The sequence below is a fragment of the Chanos chanos genome, chromosome 6 (assembly GCF_902362185.1).
Source record: "Chanos chanos chromosome 6, fChaCha1.1, whole genome shotgun sequence".
In the NCBI taxonomy this organism is placed as follows: Eukaryota; Metazoa; Chordata; class Actinopteri; order Gonorynchiformes; family Chanidae; genus Chanos; species Chanos chanos.
This window is the reverse complement of record NC_044500.1, coordinates 44,096,775-44,119,557: the sequence shown is the minus strand read 5'-3', so window position 1 is coordinate 44,119,557 and position 22,783 is coordinate 44,096,775. Positions and strand designations below refer to the sequence as shown.

Sequence of the window (22,783 nt, the reverse complement as noted above, 5' to 3'; positions counted from 1 at the left end):
AATTCACACTCATCTGATAGCTTTGGCAGACGGAGGTGTGAGGGAGTGGGGAGGGGGGAGGGGGGACGAATGGAGGAATGTCTAGTTCTCTCCAACTCTTCATCTCTGAATTGTCACACTATAGAAGTGTCATCACACGTCAGTCAGCGTGGTAGATGATAATGAAAGTGTGTGAGAAGTGGAGGTGTTTCTGTGTGTGTGTGTGTGTGTGCGTGTGTGTGCGTGTGTGTGTGTGTGTGTGTGTGTGTGTGTGTGTGTGTGTGCGTGCGAGCGTTATGTGCAATAGTCTGTGCATGTGTGTGTGTGGGTGGGTGTGGATATATGCATGTGCGTTATATCTGTATCAGTTCGGCTGAATGTGTGTGTGTGTGTGTGTGTGTGTGTGTGTGTGTTTCATCTCTTTTGTCTCCCACCCCGTACCTACTCCACACTGACACATCCATAGTCAGTTAGAGTCCTAAATCTCCCAGTCTCTCATAACTGTGTGTGGTGATTGAGGGTGTTGTGTCTTAGACTGGGACCCTGTGTACAGACAGGAGTGATGTTCTCTCATCTTCCTCTTCCTTTATGCCGCGAGCACAGACCAGCAAAGACAGTATGCCACAGATCACTAACTGACATTTACGTTTGGTTGGCTGCATGGCACCAGAAGCGGCGACGGGGTCCGATGCCAAGCTGACGCCGCCGAAGCCAGGGCCATTGTGGCGGCGTTAGCGTTCGAAGGGGGCGCTCCGGGAGCGGACGGGCGCTGCCAAGCGAGCCGAAAGAGAACGATGTCACTTTACATCCACTTAGGGCTGTTATGAGCTCACCGTCCCTCACAACGCGCATTTACCCCCTTCGCTTGTTCATCTGGGCGTCTGCCCGTCTATTGGTCCAAAACAGCGGAGGGAGAATGGGCTCCCAGAACCTGACCCGTTTTCCTTTGTGTCAGCGCTCAGAGTAAAGGTCATTGACGTTTAAGGCTGAATTAAGCTTTGTGTATGAGCGTCCTTTGTTTGTCGAATTTTTCTTTCTTTCTTTCTTTCTTTCTTTCTTTCTTTCTTTCTTTCTTTTGTTTCTCTGCTTAAATGACTTGAAGAGGATTCTGGAGTCAAAAAATGAACCAAAAGTAAGCAGTTTGTTTGTTTGGTTATGAATGAGATCACCTCATTGCAAATATCTGGAGTCATTTGAATCTAAGGTTTGTAACTGTTAAAATGAATGCTCTTATCGGATAATATAAACCAAAGTCATGTTTGTGTTTGTAGCAGTCACGAGATGTTTTCCTATCACTGCGATTGCACAATGAGTGTAATGACTGCTGATTAATGAAACCTTGACCTAGTGTGTAGTAATGCCCCCTTCTACTCGTCCCGGCACTCTGGGACAGCCCCCCTCATTAATATTCAACACGAGGCTCCTTAATATGCATGAGTGGGAGTATTTAAGTAGCACTGTGTGGCTGGTCTCAGTAGCATGAGCAAAGCAGGCAAGGGACGGAGCCAGCAGGGTTCAGTGAGTGAGTGAGTGAGCGAGCAAATAAGAAACAACTAGACTGGAGGGAGCTTGCCCACACACATACACAAACACACACACACACACACACATACACACACACACGCACACAAACACACTAACACTTACCCACACTACTCAGAGAGATGCCACAGGCTATAGGGACCATGTGAATCCTTACAGATAAACCAGTTTCTTGCCAGAGTGAGAGAGAGAGAGAGAGAGAGAAAGATAAAGAGGGAGAGAAAAAGAGAGAGAAAGAGTAAGTGAGTGACAGAGAAAGGGAGAGAGAGATACATTTTTTTCCTCTCTCTCTCTCTCTCCTCCTGCCTGTCCCGAGGGGAAGAGTGGATGCAGAGATCTGTCCATCATGGGATGTAGCCTCTGTTCTCTGCAGAAGCCAGAGGAGCAATACAAACTGCTTTATGAAGTCTGCCAGGTAACCAGTTCAACTTCTGCCTCCTTTACAGATATTTACACTGCGTTTTATAGAGCATGTGTTTCCCTCCAGCGTGAAGGAGTGAAGGAAAGAGTTACTGTCTGTGTGTGTGTGTGTGTGTGTGTGTGTGTGTGTGTGTGTAGTCTACACACGGCCAGTGCTTGTGGAACTGTCGAGTGGCGTGAGATCGTACAGTTTGCTGATTAAATTAAGCTGCTTTGTGAAAATGTTTGAATAATGCCATTGTGCATTGTATCGGGTAGATTTTTGTACTGTAACTCCAATATCATCCCTGCTCTTTGTTCTAGAATTTCAATGCCGCTTTTGTGAGAGCTTTCTCTCCTGTCTTGGTCTCAGGTATGGCCTTACTGAGGCTGTTTCTGTGTGGTTTAATCCAGAGGATAACAGTTATAGTGCAGACATTAGGATTCGTGTGCATGTTCTTGTGGGTGCGTGTGAACTCTTGAGTAAAGGGGTCGTGGCAGAATCGTCATGGTGACGGCTGACTGACAGGTCACCGATTGTCTGCGTTGATGTGGGCAGATCTCTGTCTGTCAGGTCATTGTTCCCTTAATGCTGACTCAGGTCTCTGTGGTTTTAACCCCAGCTTGACTCTGTCTTAAGTTTATGTTTAACATCCTTAACTCCTTAAAAAAAAAAAAAAAATGACACGTTTGTGTTTAATGTTAGACTTATCACACATTTATTACACATTTTCTCACATATCATAAACCCCCCCCCCCCCCCCCACCAAAAAAAACAACGAACCACATTTCCCCTCAAAGCGATATCAGCGTCGGTTATCCTTATCTCACTTGGCATTTTAATTTTATAGTAATAGTCATTGTTTAGAGGCTAAATTGGCTGAGAAGACCTTAATGTGACAGTCCTTCTTTGAGCAAGAGTCACAAAAGACTGTGGGTATGCAAAGTTCCTGAGGCTAAATCATGTTTTCTCGTCTTGTTGCAACTAATTCACTGCACTTTTGTACCATCAAAACGCTGTTGTATTTTACCTTAAAAACAAAGAGAGTTTGTCAAATTTCAGCTTTTTTGGAAACTCTGAATGTAAGTCAGATGTGGCCCACCCCCCGGTTTGGAGACTAATGTATTTAATGTGTCCTCTGACAAACGGGGATGCTTGCGGAGTCATTACGATGTGGGTTTTATGCTTAGCTGCTGTGTGTGTTTGTACTGGCTTTCAGTGGTAGTAAACAGTAGTGTGTGGCATCGCATGCTGTTGTCAAACACTGTTTAGTCTTTAATCGTGTTCATTTCCTCTGGTTTTTTTTTTTGGAATGGTGATGTGGATGGTTGTTTCCTTAATTAAACCCTGTGTATTTAACCGGAATGAGGTCCCTAGGGGCAGACACAATTATTTTATCATTCTTACCATGGTTTTAGACGCACACATGCAAAACCACACGAAGACACAAAAGCATACGCACACACACACATGCGCACGTGCACACGCACGCACGCACACACACACACCGCTGACACACACACACACACACACACACGCACTCTCACAAAACCACAACATGCGCGTGCACATACACACACACACACACACACACACACACACACACACACACGAAACCATACACGTGTACACAAAACACGAAAACACACACCCACACACGTGTGCCTGCATGCACGCACTCACACACACACACACACACACACACACACACACACACACACACACACACTCTTCCTCCCCGTTTGAAACACTTCTAGCGGCACGAGAGCCGATCTGGATGGATTTACAGACTCTCTGACTCCTGTTTGAGCCCTAATGAGCCACAACACTGCTAATCTCATTGTGTCTGACAAAAGCCGCACTTAAAGAGCATGAATTTGGCCGATCGAGTTTTATTACGCAAAAACCTGACAAACAAAAAAAGAAAGAAAGAAAGAAAGAACCTCCAGAGCAGTGTCGTAATGTTTCCGTTCCGTTTTACTCACAAATTAAACCAGCCGAACGGTTCTCTTTTAATTAATTATTTTATTGAATCATTTCTTTTCCTCCCCCGTCCCTGTCCTACCACACAGTTCTGTAATTTCCCCGCTCATTACTGGCCAGAGAGGGAAAGGATTGCGGGAGGTTGATGGTCTCTCATTAATGGCTCGAGAGAGAGACTCGCCACATTAGTCTCTGATGACAGGGATCTTCCCCATTGTGTCTGCGTGACGCTTGTCCATTGATCATACATCCTGTCTTCAAGATCTGCTAAAACATTCGCATGCTTTTGTTGCCACAGAGACATGTGTGTCTGTTTGAATGTTTTCTTCTGGTTTGCTTTGTTTTTTTTTTGGGGGGGGGGGGGGGGGTTGTTTGGGGGTTTTTTTGAGATGAGAAATGGTGTTTGGCTTACACCAGACAGCCATCACTTACTTTCCATCTTTGCCATTTTCGTATTTGATCCCGGTAAACAGACCGAACCAAGTGGGAAGGAACAACTAAAACCTGGGGTGGTGGGGGGGGGGGGGGCAGTTTGGGGTTGGGGGGGTTCTTGGGCCCTGTTGTCATTGTTAGGTCCTGAGCCTTAGCTGGACTGTCACAGCTCCCGTCAATTAATCTGACTGACGTGCCGTTTACTGAAGGCACCGTGCTGCTTGTTTTATGGCACTCTGTCCTCTGCCAATTACTCCAACTGGCAGCACCACCTGAGCGGGCTGGGAGCCAGCAGACGAAGGCGCTCCGCCGTGTTCAACATCAAACTTCATTCATCACTCCGGGCGGAGCTCGGGCGAACCGTCCGGCGAGATGCCGGCGGCGGAGATAAAGAGGGGCCCCTGCGACTGGGGGCCCCCGTACGGTGGTTTTTATATTGTTCCTCTTGTCTGGAGCGACGGAGACAGAGACGTGGTACTCTATTTGGAGACCTGAGAGAGAGAGAGAGAGAGTGCTGGCTGAAGGATTAAATGTGATCTCGGTATGACATTGCCGAAGTGAGAGATGAGGAATGCGATTAACCTTCCCCACAATAAAACAGCTCCTCTGTCATCAGAGCCAGGACTTGAGGCATGTTCGTAGACTCTGCGTGTGTGTGTGTGTGTGTGTGTGTGTGTGTGTGTGTGTGTGTGTGTGTGGGTGTAATGCTATTCTGAGTGTCGGTCAGTCAAGGAGTTTCTCGTTAGGCTAAAATGCCAGTGATGCGCCCCCCCCCCCCCCCCCCCCCATCCATCCCATAGCTTAAAAACTGGAGGTCAGAGTGGATAACAAAGCCATTGTGACGTCTGGACGTTTGCCTTGGCGAAGATGCCCTGTGAACCATGTTATTGGGCTGTTTGGAACAAGGGGGATTTATTTTGGCCGCTGGCTTAGCGGACTTGCCTTTGGTCAGCGCTGAGGTCAGTTCCAATTAAGACCGTGTCCTACGGCAGCGCGGCGCCGGGATTTTAATGAACAGATCACGGGGCTTATTTGAAGTGTGAAAGCGATCTGCCAGCTCATCCCCGCATGGGTGACCCATTCCCATGTGTCCCAACAGCCCTGCGTGCCCTTGGAGTGTGAATGTGGAGCACGCGTGTGTTTAAGTGCATGAACATATGCACAGAGAAGCACGCGTGTGTGTGTGTCTGTCTGTGTGTGTGTGTGTGTGTGTGTTGCCTGGTGGTCATATATGGCTGCTTAGTTTGCCATGCAGAAAGAATCAGAGTTGGTCTATGATTTATTTACTGGCCATTTGCAGATACAATGCGTCCTGCAGATTGAGCTGTGGTTTTTGTTGTTGTTGTTGATTTTTCTTTTTTTCTCTCCTCTTTTTATTTATTTATTTTTACAGTCAGAGATAGGTTACTGTGACATGAAACATGTCACTCTGTGTGTGTGTGTGTGTGTGTGTGTGTGTGCGCGTGCGTGCATGTGTGTGTGTGTGTGTGTGTGTGTAGGTTGCAGATTGACTGATGAGATACTCTGGGGGATCAGGCTCCAGTCCAGCCTCATACACAGATAATACACACAGATCCTCTTCATTAGAGCGTCTGGCACGATGCCCACCCCCCAACCGCCCCCCCATCTCTGCCCCTCCCTCCCACCCAGAGCCCTGTCCCGGCCTCTAGAGACTTACTGATCCAAAATGATGCCTCTGTTAAAACGCACACAAAACCGACACTCAACACACATACACACAACTGCATTTGCTCCGTTTCACAAATGCTTTCTCTCCCCCTTTCTATTTCTCTATTTCTCTCTGTCTGTCTCTCTCTCTCTCAGTCATGCTCACACATACACGCACACACACACACACACGCACCCATGAGGTCTATCTTTCACTCACAAACATAAATCCATAGACACACCAGTGTGAATTCAGTTGCGCATGCGCGTGTGCGTAGGCATGCACCGTCACACAAGCTCGCACATTTTAGCACACTCTTGTCTACGATCGACACAATGAAACGTGGACAGTCTAGCCATCAGTCTGAAACAGAGCAGCTTTTAGTATGACTGGAATTCTATTTTATCACTTAATTACACTTTCCAGTTCAGTTCATGCACCAAAAAAATGCTCAGGGAGGCTGAGGGACGTTTTATGGAGTTCAGAGCTGTAATCCATGCATTCATCATCAGAAAACAGCTTAACCCACACAATTGCCTCTGCAATACGCTTAGGCCGTCCAAAAGAAAGAAAAAGAAAGATCTCTGAAAATGCTCGGAAATAGCGCTCCGGTCAGACCATTGACTTCGGTAATGGGGAGCTGTGTGGTAGCCACTGATCGGGAAAAGCTTATTAGCGCCGCCCGGGGCACCGGAGGAGGCCACTTTTCCTTTTCAAGGGTAGAAAATTCAAAGCTAAGAGAAGTCGCGCAGAGAGATGTACCCAGCATCTTCATGTTAGCTTGACCTCACTGTGCGAGAGTGAACCCAGAGCTCCCTGTTCAAAGCCGGGGTGGAGGGCTTTGTGGTGGGGTGGGGGGGGGGGGGGGGGACTACATAGACGCAGCAGGGTGTGTGGACGCAGGGCAGTGGAAACTCTGTTTGACAGTCTAGAGTTTCCTAATCTTTGCAGAAGTGGCTGTTAATGGTGATGGGGCTTATGTGTAACTGGCTTAAGACCCTGGCCTTAATGAGAGACCAGCCATGAGCAGGACTCTGGGGCTCTTTGGTCCAGACTGTCTGTTATACAGGCGCTGTTCCCTCAGGTTAAAGAGGTTTCTGCTGAGGGACTGTCGGAGCCTGGATGCTGGCGTACTTAAAAGGGATGGAATAAACGTATGGATTGTTTGTGACCAATTGTGCGAATGAGACTTGCAAGAAGTATTCATATCGAAATATAAGGCAACAGTGACATGAGCTGGGGCCAGTCAGCGAGCAGTAATATCTCTTTTTCACTCAACATTTTTTAGAGATGTTCTAACCCAGTGGATACAGTTCCTTAACTGACTGGTACCCTCTCTCTCTCCCTCTCTCTCTCTCTCTCTCTCTCTCTCTCTCTCTCTCGCTCTCTCCCTCTCTTTCTTTCTCTCTCTCTCTCTCTTCCTCTCATTCTTTCTCTCTCTTAGTCCCTCTTTCTTTTTCACTCTCTCTCTCTCTCTCTCTCTCTCTTTCACTCTGTCCCTCTCTCTTTTTCCCCTCATAATGTAGCTTGACAGAGGGATGGTATAAAAACAAAAGCTCCTGGCTGGGGTCTGGGGGCTGTGGGGAGGGGGGTTAATAAGAGGGAGGTCTGCCCTGGTGCGCTCACACATCTGTTTCGTGGTAAAACAGGTGGTAAGCAGCCACGGGGGACTGATCACTGGCCCCTGCTTCCACATCTCACGTCACCGTTACCACGGCAGCCCCCCTGCTGCTCACAGACATAACATAACAAAGCCCCATAGACACAACACAACACACACACATCAAATACACGCACACACATACACACATCAAACACACACAATCAAACACACAGAGCAAGGCAGTGGAGCATCTGGACATAGCAAATATCCAATTAAAGAATTTCTATAGGAGAAGGACAAATGTTTTTATCCTTGTTATTGTCATGAGTTGGATTCCACCAAAGTCCAAATCAATGACTGATACTATTGTCATGTATGAAACTGTTGGCTGACTATAGCCCTAATGATGTGTTTTATGTCATTCTTAAATTACACAGAGATGTGGTGGTGCGTGTTGACAGACAGACAGAGCCGTTTTATGGGGACACATTAAAAATGAACACCATTACAAGACTGGAGTGTCGTCCCCCCCCCCCCATGAAATTCTCAGTCTAAACATAGTAAGATGACTTTTTCTGTGGAGAGGTTTGTTTTCCTTTCTCCATCGAGAAAGGTTGTTAAAATACCAGGTTCAAGATGAGAACAGCATGTTTCAGTCTAGGTCACGCATTAACTCTTACCTCACATCTTTTCTCATTACATACATGCATCTGTTTTGTCCATGGGAGGGAAAAAAAAGAAAAAGAAAAAAAAAAAAAACTAGCTCCATTGTGACGTCTTTTGCATTTACATCTGCAGCGATAAACAAAGACCAAATTACTGCTTTTAACACTTTGATTGAAGGATGTTGCTCCACACCGGGTGGAGAGGCTGCGATTATTCACGGGGAAACAGACAGGACACGATTAACGGCGCCAAACAATGTGCGTTTTACACGTTTTTCGCGAATACGTCGACGTGTCCCTTATGTTTACGCGGTGTTATGAATAAATCATTTGAATGTTGGTTTGGGGCGGGGGGGGGGGGGGGGGCCTTAAGGTCTTATCAAAGCGCTCCTCGCACACACACACACACACAGGTCCAATCTGAATGCTGATGAGGGGAGAACCATTACTCCTCATTATCCCCAGATAGACAGACCCGTCCCCTCTGAGACCAATCATCCGCAGTGCCCCTGCCTGTCAATTAAGCTACTATACGCAGAGTGAGTTGTAGAGACATGACTGGATGTGTCTGTGGAGATTGACGGTCCCCGAGTACATTGTGTGACCAGGGTCAGCGAGTGTCACCCTGTTTGTGTATAGAGAGAGAACATGTGCAATGTAGCCCTCCTTAGAATCCATGCTCCATTGTCGATTCTCTCCTGTTAGCTGCGGTATTGTGAGTGACCGTGTTTGTGAATCTGATGAAACCCCCAAGACAGTTTTTTTTTGTGACAAGACAGCAGATACCGCTTTTTTTTGTCGACTCGCCGTGAGGAAGATTCGTTATCTACGCTTGGTCTGAAAAGATCAGCGGCAGCAGGATTGGTGCTGAGAAGGTAGATTCTTGTCTGCTTTCGCTTGGTCAGTGTGAAGACATTAGGCTGGGTCCCCAGCAGATATTTTGGGATCGACTGGGCAAATTTTGGCACTCTGTACTTGGAGGCAGTAAAGCTCGAGACTGGATTTGGTGGTCTGCTGGTCTTTACTGCCCCATTGGGACCCTGTCATGTTTTAGTGAGATTGAATGGAGAAAGATGAGGTTGGAAAGAGGAGACCAGGATATGTGTGTTGAAGCATGGGCAGACAAACCCTTTGGTTCAGCCATCTGGTTCATTAGAAACATCCCCGTGGGTCGAATCCCCCCTCTACCCCCCCCACCTCGAAAAGAAAAATACCAGGAGTGTTTCAGCGTAAATCTAAAGCAGGAGCCTGGGAGAGATACTGACTGGTGTAATCTTTTCTGCCGCTAAGTATTTAGGCCTAATGATACACATCACTAAGCACTGGCCGGTATCCACAAGAGAGCAAGACACTGACCAATTCATTTCAAAGGTGTAATAAGACACAGGGTGTAATAACAGGTGTAATAATAAGTGAAGAGTGAGTTTTTTTTTTTTTTAATAGAGCATGTAAACACCCTACATCCTATTGTCGTCATCATCATCCTCCTCCTCATCATCATCATCATTACTCAAAACATACAGCTACCCTGATCATCTTTCTCAACCAGTTATATCACATTTGTCAAACAGATAAAACATACCAAAAAAAACCCCTGAAAGTGAGGCATCGTGGAGTTAGGTCTTGCATCAGATCTAGTTAATATGTGAATGAGAGGCAGAGTTTGACTCATTAGACTGTGGGAAAGTTGAAACATTTTCATTGATGAAGCCCTTAAGGAAGGTTCATTAACAGGGTGGGAAAGAGAGAGAGAGGAAAAAGAACACAGTTTAATCCTGAGGGAACTGATGGGGGTGTATATTCTTTTTTTTTCCAGGACAGAGGAGCATCCTAGGCTTAAACATAATCCAGAATAGGTAAACAGTGGTGCCGTTTTCCAGGTTGTCCCCCTCTCTCTCTCTCTCTCTCTCAACCACAGCATTAGTGTCTCTCCGTTTCCTTGGTAATCCTCGGTAAAAAGCGGTATGTACCGTGCTACATAAAGCTCTCTGTGTTTCGGTTCGAGCGAGGAAGTTTTCAGCGTAACGTCTGAAAGGACTGACATGCGCAAGACCGAGAAAGAGCATTAGCAAGCCCTGCCAGATTCCTTAGCTTCTTGTTAAAACTAGTAAAATGTGAGAGAAAAGACGGATTAACCACGGTTTTGGAACTGAGCTGACCCATATTCAGGTTGTCCGCTCTGCCACTCAGACAATCAGGCCCCCCCCCCCCCCAACCCCCCAAGAATAAACCTTAAAGCCACTCAAGTTCTGCCATCAAATAAACCCTTCTTTTTTCTCTTCCTCCTTTTCCTTTCATTCTCTCCGTACAAAAAAAAAAAAAGCGCAAACTTTGAAGAGTTTGCGTAAGAAGCGTATTGAACCATAGAGAGAGAAACGGGGGTTGAAAACGGAACAGAAAAAGAAGAAGGAACAGAAGAGTAGAGCGTGGCATTTGGGAGGCTGTTGAAAGGACATTAATAGACTGAGTTCCTACAGATTTTCCAACCTCTTCACAAATGAGAGGAGGTTTGGCTTTTCCCTGGCAGAAGTTCACCTCAGACCCAAGAGTTCCCTCAGTCTGTAACACAATGCAGCGGAAGCGCTTTTAAATTCTACAAAACGCCCATTAGAGGTTTCAAGCTAGTCCAGAGGAACAGTGTAGATCTAATGTAAGAATTCATTTTGAAACCAAACAGCCCATAATAGCCAACTTGTCTGTTTGTAGTATATTTTGGTCATGCCCCAGAGGTAGCTTCAGTTGTTGTCTTAAGGGAAGGTGTCCTGCGTTCTCAGTCTCGTGACTAAATTTGTTTGGCGACATGTCGACATTCATATAGTCAGGGAGAGACTGAACAGACACACACACACACACACACACACACACACACACACACACACACATACACACACACACACACACACACACACAGAGTGACATGCTTCATGTCACAGTAACCCTGTCTTTGACCGTGACTTAGTACTGCTTTTCTATCAGACCCCGTTTTTTTTTAAGGGAGCATCTGGAGGAGCAGAATTGATGCTGCTCTTAATTGCCTCCAGGACAAGACCACTCTGTTCTCCACAAACACACTTCACAGTATCACACAGGGGAGGCATAGTCGGTGTGTTCGGACGCAGGAAAAGAACAACTTTTAGATGAAAGGAAATAATAGTTACAAAAGAGAGCTTTTCCATTAGTGCCTCAGTAGTGGACGTTTCTAGACCAAAGAGCACATGCGTGAGTTCCCAGTATAATTCACTTGGATGGGAGAGCCGTGAGAGAATTTAATGGAAGCTTTTACCTTTACACCACAAAACTTTCACAGCAGCGCTGTACACCATTATGCACAAAAACTTTTCCTTTCTTCTTTTCTCAGTTTTTTGTTTGGAGCAGTTGACATATTTGGAACTGAATCTATATAAACAGAACATCACACGGTTCTTTTAGTCCGCTGTATTGTGAGGTTAAAGCCCATGTTTGCTGGGTCAGATGACTGTATATTAGGCACAGTGGAACATCAGTGTTAAATAGGGTCAGGCCATTGGTTTAGGTTATCCATTCATCCATGCATCCAGCCCTAGCTCTGTGGGGTTGCTACATTCGGCCTGTTCTTTACCAAGGGGAAACTGTAGAAATGGGAAATCCCAGAAGTGAACTCGTTGAATGGTAAACGCAGAGACCAGCAGAGGTGAGTTTTACAAATGGTAACCACGTGAACCACCTGAGGCGGACGTGTTGAATGGTAACCACGTGAACCACCTGAGGTGGACTTGTTGAATGGTAACCACGTGAACCACCTGAGGTGGACTTGTTGAATGGTAACCACGTGAACCAGCCGAGGTGAGTCTGCCGAGCGGTGACCACATGAACCAGCTGAGGCGGACTTGTTGAATGGTAACCAGGGGAACCGAGTGGGAAGCCTGTATGGAGTGCAGTGAGGCGGAACAGCCCTGCCTCTCTCAGAGGGCCAGCGCTTTGTGTGAGGGTCGCTGGAATCAGGGGGCAGTGGGATTCCTGCGCACTGAAGCCTGACTGAGAGCTGAGCAACACATAGACACGTCTGTTCCTCTCAGATGATCTACAGATTAAGAGAGAGAAAGAAAAAGACAGAGACAGAGAGAGAGAGAGAGAGAGAGAGAAAGAGCACACGCTTGAGAGATTGAAGTAGAGAACGAACCAAAGCAGAACCAGCCCTGGCAATCAGGGAAAGGAAGGTTACGCCTGCGTCTCATTGTTTACAGATAGGAAGAATCTTCACAAAACTTTCAGCCTACGCCTATTTGGTATTTTTTGTTTTGGTTTTTTTTTTGTTTTTTAGATTTCCCATTCCAATTGCTCCATGTTCAATTATTCAATGCAAATTGTGAATTTGGGAAGCTATTACTTCTGTGCAGAGTTTTGATGTTTCATAAGTAGAAGTTGAGCTCTTTCTGGATGATCCAATTATCCTCAAGGCCAAGATTAGTATTAATCCCTTTTTGGTTATTACTAAGCACATAGCCTCTTCAAACCTAAAGTGAACATTTCCCCATCCTTTCCTGTGCATACACACACACACACACACACACACACACATATATCTGTCTGTGTTGATGAGTAAGAATGGAACATTCTACTGAATGAATTGAAAATCCATAAAAGTCTCATTATCAATGCTAATGTTCATTTTAGAAGCTGGAAGCACAAACTCAGCTCAGACAGTCTCCAGTGGGTGTCAGTCATAAATGATTCCCCCGTGGGGTTATTTTGATTTTCTGACCAGAGCTTGGAGAGCTCCGATATCCCCGCAAATGAGATATGACCGGAGAAAATCATTCGAGGCAAGAGCGTTCTTATCAGAAAATTAATCCCCATATTTGGGTGTTTATGTTGTTTGTTTGTTTGCTGAGTGCTCGAGCATATTTATTTGTGCACATGCACATGTGTAGATGTGTGTGTGTGTGTGTGTGTGTGTGTGTGGACATGGACGTGGACGTGCGTACATGTGTGTTTGTGTGCATGCGTGTGTGTGCACTCTGCTAAATGGATGATGAAATGCACATAAACATGTGCCAATCCAACATGATGAAATGCTACACTATGAGCTCTTGACAGTGGCTATTTCTGGGCTGTAGATTCACACACACACACACACACACACACACTCCACTCTCTTGGCCCATGCGCAGCTGGAGATCAGCGAGTTAGCGGTTAGTGTTTGAAATGAAGACAGCCCCAGGCTCAGATCCTATCAAAGGCCTCATTCGTCCAGGAATCACAAATGAACAAATTCGGAAAGCTGTTATGATTGAAAGCACCACTCAGGGTGGAGGTTGTGTTAGCAGACTGATAAGACTAGCAGTGCGATACACAGCTAGCAGCTGTGCTAACAGTCCCCCTGGTCCCTCAGCATCTAAATAAGACTTTCACTGCCTTTAACTTATGCACGTTCCAAACCTTTTATGAGAGAGCTTGTGTCCTCTTTCTGTAAGTGTGGATTCCTGACGAGGCTGGAAATGTGCAGCAACAAAAAGGAAAAAAAAGCCCTACTGAGTATAGAATAGCATGTTCTATTCTTTTTTAGAAATTTTTCAAAGCTCCCTTGTTTGTGCCTTAGTTTTACAGAAGTTATGTGGGTGAGGATATCTCACCCCCCCCCCCCCCCCCCCCCTCAAAAAAGTATAAAATGAAAATATATATGCCATTATTCATATCTGTCCATTATATACAATATCCTCCAGTAGAATATATAACTATAACTATAATGATGTATATATAATATACAGTTATATTTTTTTCCCATATGTATCGCAGATCTTTCCCAGCTGAATTTGGTGGCGTTCCCAATCAATCTGTTTGTTTTCCGCAAGAAAAGCGTGTACAGATCCCCTACATTTTTTTGTATTTCACCATCGCAGATCCAAACGTAATTAGTTTGCCATGTGACGTAGTGTGGCCCTTTCGCACACATATTCATCTTCCCACGTTACCATATGCCCTCACATAATCTCTATGGGCATCTCCATATTTCACTAGCCTTAAATTACTTACAGCAAATCAAGGCTCCTACATTCGGTTTGGCTAACGACCCTGATTAATTAAAGAGGGGTTCGTTCTAATTAACTGTCCTTTCTGCTTAGGCAAGCACAAACCCAGTAAAACACTCTGTGGCCCTGTAGAACAATCATACTAGAGCTTGTGTGTGCGTGCGTGCGTATGTGCATGCATGTGTGTTCACTTGTGCATTCGTGTGTGTGTGTGTGCACGCACGTGTGCGTGTCCACATTCGTATGTATGCATACACTGGGAAACAGTGCGAAACAGCCCAGTTTGAATTGTCACAGTGTTTGGTTTTCTCACTATGGGAATCAATGCTTTCATTCAGAGCTAAATCCACACGGGGTGGAGTTTGTGTTCAGAGTCAGTTGAGCTGTTCTTGGAGAGTCATTGTCTGAAAAGGACTCACTGAGAGGGAAAATGCTCCCCGGAGGGAGAACAAACTTCAGCAGCTTCTCTCCCTGTGAATAGAAGGAAACAGTCGAGAAAGAAAGAGAGAGAATCACACTATTCACAGTTACAAAAGTCTCTAGTGAATTAGAACCTTTTTTTTTTTTTCTTTCCCCCCTCTGTCTGTTAGGGAACAGTATGTATGATTGTTAGGTAGAATGAGGACAAGGATGAATGGAACTTCAGAGATAAAAAAAAAAAAAAGAAAAAAAGAAATGGTGGTTTTACAGGCCTCTCCTGAAAATGTCTATGAGCAATCTCTTCTAACATTAATAACTGAACACAGAGTGTGCAGCTGGATCAGCTGGTCTTCATCGGTAGAGATTATGAAATATACAAATCTCAACGTGCTCGCGTGTTACTATGGAGAGAGATAGAGAGGTGATATCTGGGCTTTTGAGAACGTTAAATGTTTAAATGTCTGCGTTCAGACCTTCAGTAGTCATACGGGTCATGTGTGGATAGGCTCTGAAACATCGGTGAGAGTGATGAGTCACTGGAATACTCATGACTGTCACTGACGTGGTGGCAGCTAGGGTCTAAAGGTTAGGGAACCGGGCTTGTGACTGGAGAGTTGCTGGTTCAATTCCCAGGCCCAACATCCACTTAACCCCAATGCTCCCCGGGCGCCAAGGAAGGCTGCCCGCTGCTCCTTGAAGTGACGGTGAAAAGAAGCTAAAATGACCTTTGTTTCTCTGTTTGTGTTTTTTTTAGGTAAATGGGAAGGATCTGTCCAAAGCCACGCATGAGCAGGCGGTGGAGGCCTTCCGCATGGCCAAGGAACCCATCATGGTGCAGGTTCTGCGTAGGGCTCCGCGACCCAAACCCGCCGGACCCTCCGGCGACGCCCAGGTGGTGGACACCAGCACCCAGACCGACATCACCTTCCAACACATCATGGCCCTCAGCAAACTTCCCGCCCCCGCTACACCGGTGGCTGTGCTAGACCAATACCTGCTGCCAGAGGAGTGAGTGATACCTCCCGCGACCAATCAAATCACCCGTACACACTTTATGCATTGGTCGGAACCATTTTGTACAAGAGTGTGTGAGAAGTACGCTTAGAACTTGAATGTAATACTTGTGTATTCACACAGGTGTAGTTACACGGTATTTGCATAGCAGTTACTTTATAAAAACGAAACAGTTCAGTTGAGCTCAAAAGTATGCAGCAGTTTGTACCACAATATAAAGCATGTTCCTCCTACCTAAATATACGTTCAGATTGAAATTTACACCACAGTGTCCTGTGGAGCCCAAAAATATTAGCTGTTTGTTTGCACTGAGCTCTATAGTTGATCTCAGATAGTCACAGTTGTGTGTGCTTTCGCCCAGGGATTGGTATGTGTCCTACGTAGAGTGAGCGTGTGGTAGTGCACCTGTTAGACTGTGTCTGGATATGCCCTGGGTGTGTAGCATTGTTTAAACACTCTGGTTCATTTGGATTTGCATGTCTACACTGACCTGCTGTCACTCCTCATATCTCTCTGTACGTGGCCTGAAGCGTCAACATATTTCATTCAGAATAGACAGACTTGTTCCCTCCTTAATTGGCCGAGTCTGATCGTTTTAATTAATTTTGCTGTCACGTTAAAACCAGCGTTGACATTTCTGATTGATTGTGCACTTTGATATGTACTTTTACCCAACTTACTGAGTGAATCATTCATCAAGTGGTTCGTTTGTTCATTCGTTCGTTCATTTGTTCATGAATTGATTCATTCATTCCTTTAACTCATAACCAGAATTTTCATTTCATGTCTTTTATATTGCTGATTAGTTTCTTTTAATTAAAATGTTCCAGAATGCACCATGAAATTGATAGTACAACCAAATGAAATTTTCTTATTGTGCTGTCAATGAAATGGACTGATTAGAAGAACGCCTTTTTGAAGAGAATGTTATTGGTTTCTGAAAGACAGTTCTTCAGTGATGTGCACTTTTATAATATGATGTTGGTTTTATAGACACTCTCCTGGACATGGTTATTTCGACCCCAATGAATTCTTAGAGGGCATGCAGCAGGAAATGGAACGGGAAGAGCTGGAGTATGAGGTAAGACACACACACACACACACACACACACATATTCTCACATACACACTCACACACAAATACACTCACATACACACACTATTTCTCCCAAGCTCTAGCTCTCTCTCTCTCTCTCTGTCTCTCTCTCCTCTTTTCTCCCATCATTTTCCATCCCTTTCTCTCTCCCCTCTAAATGAAGATGTACATTCAGACATCTGACGCCGCTTCCCTTTAACCGTCCCATCTCGAGACCTCACTGTCTCCATGCCGATGGCTCTGTGTGTCAGCACTTCGGTAAAAATGCTAATCCATCAGCTGTATCGATGATACCGGTTCGCTCCGACCCAGCGAGGAGACTTAAACCTTCAGAAGAGACAGGAGCAGATTGGCCTTGTCTGTAGTATCCCGCAGAACAGATGCCAGACGATGGCATCATTATTTAACGTGACACGGCCTAATACGTCAGACTCGGAGACATGGCGGAGGAGGGAGAAGGGATAATTAGAGGAGAGGAATGGCTGAGTGGAGTGATGGATCTGATAAAAGGCATTAACGATGGATAGATTAAGCCCTAATGAGAGTGCAGGAAGGAGATAGAGAGCGCGAGGTCAGTGGATGTCTCGGTACATTAATAAAATGACAAAGAGCAGAGAGGTGAAGTTCAGAGAGCTCATCAAGGCCAGATGCCCAGCACAAAGTCTCTCCATCTCTCTCTCTCCGTCTCTCTCCCTCTCCCTCTCTCTCTCTCTCTCTCTCTCTCTGTCTCTCTCTCTCTGACCCCTCACTGGACCTCAGGCACAGCCTAGAGTTGCCACATTGGCCCCCACGGACACAGAAGATCAATGACTAGAAGCATAACAAAGACACCCAAACTCTGGGGCCTCTGCTTTTTTTAGACTGTTAAATGCCCGCTACCAAACTGATGTCGGATCAGCTTCTCGTGCACTGTAAGGACAAAAGGGGCGGATGTCAGTAATGTTTAGTTGTGCAGTTGTGGAGTCCTAATCCTCTAAGTTATCGGGTCTTAACGTATTCACTTCATTGCTCTCGCTCATGTGTTTAATGATGTTACGCAACACGTTAAACAGAAGTGTAGTTCCACCCAACAGGGGCGTGAAATACCGCCAACAGAGGCTCAGGGGGAAAGCTCTTTGTCTTTAAGGTAAATCAAACCTATGAATGAAATCCACTGTGGTCAATTGCAGATTACAGCGACTTACAGATGCGGGCCACATTGGAGCGCAGGGCTATACGGCGCTTAGTCTTTCCATGTTTTGTAACCACCCTTACAATACGTCACTGAAACTCTTTTGAGCGTCTGGTGAGTTTGGAGAGAGATTAGCGGAGATTTCAAAAGTCAGCTGCTGACGGGGAGAACAAAGAGAGAGTGGGGGGGGGGGGGGGGGGGGGGGTCAACCCTCTCGCCTCCTTTCTCCTCCTCTCTTCTCTCCTCATCCACTTTCTCTGGCAGATCCCCGGAGAGCGTCTATCTGTGTCTGTATCTCACTGATTACACATGCTGATGAGTGATGGACGGGGTTGGGCCGGTAAAAACAGACCAGAGGTTCTCTGTCATTGTGTCACGTCCTCCCCTATGAAAAATGCATGGCTTTCACAAGCAGCCAGGGTTAAGGGCAGAGTCAATGATGTTTGCACATGTGTCGTGTAACGTACAGACATCTTTTTTACCCTAATTTTGCTGAGGGATCCCGAAGGATTTATGAAGGATGGCTGTCGGGAGGCGTGGAATCGAGCTGTAGTTCGGTCAGAAAACGTGACGCGTGTTTCTTTCTGTTCCCATAGGAAGTGGATTTGTACAGATCCAATGTCCAAGATAAGCTGGGACTCACCGTGTGCTACCGGACTGACGATGAAGATGAGACAGGAATTTACGTGAGCGAGGTATGTTCAGGACGCTGCGTCATAAGTAAACAAAACCATTTTTTTTTTGGACGCGCTGGCAGGTAGCTGCACCTCCAAGATAGTTGGTGTAATGCGTTCATTTACAGACAGGAAGCCCGCCAGTTCCCGTCTTTGGGAAATTAATCTGATGGCGTGGTTGGAGATGGATATTATGGAAATAGAGGATGTCCATTTTGTAGCGCTTCATTCGTCATTTTATTATCACCAGGCCACCGACATGATTTTGAATTAAGCCCTGATAATCCACAGATAAGAATGTAATTTATCCCATAATAGAAACCGATTTTGATACTCTTGCCATATGTTTCACATTTGTGTCACAGCAAGGGATAATTACGTTTGGAAAATCATATTCCCTACGTTTTGTTAATGGCTTAGCTCTGACATTGAATAGTTACCAAAACTAATTTTTATAACAAAAAAAAATGGTTACACCCTTTAATATTGAAAAATGAATACGTGGTTATTGTACCACACAGAGGACAAAATGACTCAGCAATACGTCTCATCATAAAATCAGGGTCTATTTTATTTGTGGTTTGGAATATTTAGTATTGAAATTGATCCATTCATCCTCTCTACTAGATTGATCCGAACAGCATTGCAGCAAAGGACGGACGAATCAGAGAGGGCGACAGGATCATTCAGGTCAGTTTTGTTTTAAAAAAGTGGCTAAATGTGGAATCGTCTAAAACATAAAAAAAAAAAAAAAAAAACAAGCTGTGTTTTGTTTTGCAGGTGTTCAAGTATTCAAAATGTGTTAAATCTGTCTGTTTTTCTTCCTCTGTTAGATCAATGGTGTTGAGATTCAGAATAGGGAAGATGCAGTGGCTCTGTTGACAAGTGAGGAAAATCAGAACGTGTGTCTGCTAGTGGCACGGCCAGAGATACAGGTAAGAATGCTGACACACACACACACACATGCACGCACACACACACACATACACACTAGCCCAGAACTCAGATCCTTTGCGGTCTCCCTACTGAACAGTTGTTCTCAAATTCCTGAAATTCTGCAACATTCCAGACATGAACATATATTATATTACTGAGAGTTATTATGATGTATCAGTCCAGAGAGAAATGACTTAAATGGTTTGATATTAAGAGTTTGATAGAATGCATCTCTTTTCTGTTACCTTCTGTAGTTGGATGAGGGTTGGATGGACGATGACAGGAATGACTTTTTGGATGACTTACACATGGACATGTTGGAGCAGCAGCATCACCAGGCCATGCAGTTCACTGCCAGCATGCTCCAACAGGTAAAACAGTCAATCACAGAGTTATTCATCAGCCACAATCAATCGCCGTGTCACCTGTCAGTATCAGTCTACATTTACATCAGTCAATCCTGACTGACCTGTCAGAACCCATCAACTGACAGATCAGTCAGTCACATCACTACTGTCAATCATCCAGTCACCAACAACAGATAACATAGCATGATTTGATCCTGTGCTAAGCTTCTGAAACAACACAGGACTATGTCAGCTCATACTGTTAAAATAAAGTCTTTTGAATATGCCTTTCTGAAAATGCCTTTATGATATTTTTATACACTCTAGTCCAAGGATTACCATTGGACAGCTGATCTTTATTCATACCTACCACAGACAAACAAAACTGAATAAGTCAAAGACTGTATTAGGTAAAGTAGAACGAGGTGTGTGCAAGGATGCAAAAAAATGCAGCCCTGTAGGTCAAATGGAGCTGGAAGTCTGAGAAACCTTGTGAGTGTTGTGTGCATTGAGGAGCTTTTCCCCTTTGTTTGCGTTTTGACAGAAGAAACTGGAAGAAGACGGGGGCACGACGGACACGGCCACCCTTCTGTCCAACCAGCTGGAGAAGGACAGCGGGGTGGGCCGCACGGACGAAAGCACCCGGAACGACGAGAGCTCCGAGCAAGAGAACCTAGGGGACGACCAGACCACCGCCTCCAACACGCTGGGCAGCTGCCGCAAACTGACCTACAGCCAGGACACTCTGGGAAGCGGAGACCTTCCCTTCAGCAGCGAGTCCTTCATCTCCGCCGACTACGCCGACGCCGATTTCCTGGGCATCCCGGCGGACGAGTGCGAGCGCTTCCGCGAGCTCCTGGAGCTGAAGTGTCAGGTGCGGAGCGGTCAGCAGCAGGGCCTGTACTGTTCCAGCGCAGGTGTTGGCGCAGGAGAAGAGGGAGTAGACAAGGAGCTGGAGCTCCTCAACGAGGAGCTGCGCACCATCGAGTTGGAATGCCTGAGCATCGTTCGGGCGCATAAGATGCAGCAGTTGCGCGAACAGTGCCGCGAGTCTTGGATGCTGCACAACAGCGGCTTCCGCAACTACAACACCAGCATAGACGCACGCCGGCACGAGCTCTCTGACATCACCGAGCTCCCGGAGAAATCGGACAAGGACAGCTCCAGCGCCTACAACACCGGGGAGAGTTGCCGGAGCACCCCGCTCACTCTGGAACTTTCCCCGGACAACTCCCTGCGCAGAGGGGCTGAAAACCAGGCCGAAGCTGGTCCCAGCACCTCTGCCGGCCCCAGCGGGCGCATCCTGAAACCCCTTCTGTCTCCCGTCCAGGAAGCCTGTGGGGCCAGCCGCGGCCGCCCAACCTCCTCTAAGGAGTCCGAGTCTAGCGTCCAAGCGGAGGGCAAGGAACGTAAACCCAGCCGCCTGACTCAGGGCCACTCCCCTTACAAGCATGCCCATATTCCTGCCCATGCCCAGCACTACCAGAGCTACATGCAGCTGATCCAACAGAAATCTGCGGTGGAGTACGCCCAGAGCCAGATGAGCCTGGCCAGCATGTGTCGCGACCCCGTGACCTCCGGTGACCTCGAGCCCAAGATGGAGTGGAAGGTGAAGATCCGGAGCGACGGGACCCGTTACATCACCAAGCGGCCCGTCCGGGACAAGCTCCTGAAGGAACGGGCCCTGAGGATCCGGGAGGAGCGCAGCGGCATGACCACGGACGACGACGCGGTCAGCGAGCTGAAAATGGGCCGGTACTGGAGCAAGGAGGAACGCAAGCAGCACGTGGTGCGTGCCAAGGAGCAACGCCAGCGCAGGGAGTTTATGAAGCAAAGTCGCATGGACTGTCTGAAGGAACAAGGATGTGGCGTGGAAGACAAAAAGGAGCTCAACATTATCGAACTGAGCCACAAAAAGATGATGAAAAAGAGGAACAAGAAAATCTTTGACAACTGGATGACTATCCAGGAACTGCTAACCCATGGTACAAAGTCTCCCGACGGCACTCGAGTGTACAACTCCCTACTCTCAGTGACCACGGTGTAGACGTGTCTCTTTATTTGTGTGAGTTGTACATAGACACTACCGATTGGGGTAGAGAATCCTGCCTCGTTCAATGTGGCAACATTTGTAAATAGGAGAAGAAGAATCCCCTAGCCTGAAGGAACTTTACAGTGAGCAGTCTGTAGATGGTCTCAGTCAATTTCTTGTTGATGGACTTGGACGATGGATGAATTCTTTAGAAATGGACATAAAAACTTTTTTTTTTTTTTGGTGGTCCCTGTAAGTTTCTACCTTGTGCTTGCTGTTTTAAATAATATGTTTATATGCAATATTAATGAACTGTCTCGTGATATTTGGGTCTTTTTAAAGGTTTTTTTGAAACAGACTATGTGCCATAAGTAAACACTTGCCAACATTTATTACAATTTTTTTAACCAGTAACTTTTATCAGTATTTTACTTTGTTGCATATGTTTTGCCTATTAAAGAAATGCAAAATATTTAGCTTCATGGTCATCACAAAATATCCTTTTTAGGAAGACATATTTGTACAATATACAAGAGTTAAATAGCATCGCAGTTTTCAAAGTTTAGAGGAGGAGCTGTTTTTATAACACAAATAGTAAAAACAGCTACTGTGTGTACCTTCTGTTACATAAGCAGAAGTGAATAGTTTGTGCATCTTTTCCAGATCTTTGAATTGAAAATGCATCAGACACGTCAAAAACTAAATCTGCTTGTTTTTTTTAATCATTGAAGTCCATTGTAGTCAGCAAGCCTTCGTAGGACTCGATGTATCATTGCAAAGTAACACAGCATAACAAATCCTTAGTTAGCCAC

At 45.9% G+C, this 22,783-nt stretch overlaps 1 protein-coding gene across 2 annotated transcripts in view; it reads left to right on the top strand.

The window, feature by feature from the left end:
- Positions 1–21,986, top strand: part of pdzrn3b (PDZ domain containing RING finger 3b) — an 84,850-nt gene extending 62,864 nt beyond the window's left edge. The window contains exons 1-9 of one of the 2 annotated variants that reach the window (XM_030777440.1): positions 1,868–1,936; positions 15,456–15,700; positions 15,899–15,919; positions 16,709–16,796; positions 18,579–18,677; positions 19,284–19,346; positions 19,490–19,591; positions 19,847–19,963; positions 20,484–21,986. In XM_030777440.1, coding sequence (XP_030633300.1) covers positions 1,868–1,936; positions 15,456–15,700; positions 15,899–15,919; positions 16,709–16,796; positions 18,579–18,677; positions 19,284–19,346; positions 19,490–19,591; positions 19,847–19,963; positions 20,484–21,986 — 2,307 coding nt within the window. Of the gene's footprint in view, positions 1–1,867; positions 1,937–15,455; positions 15,710–15,898; positions 15,920–16,708; positions 16,797–18,578; positions 18,678–19,283; positions 19,347–19,489; positions 19,592–19,846; positions 19,964–20,483 lie in introns of those variants that run through there. The other variant, XM_030777439.1, reaches the window with a different exon arrangement.
- The last annotated feature ends 797 nt before the right edge of the window (positions 21,987–22,783 follow it).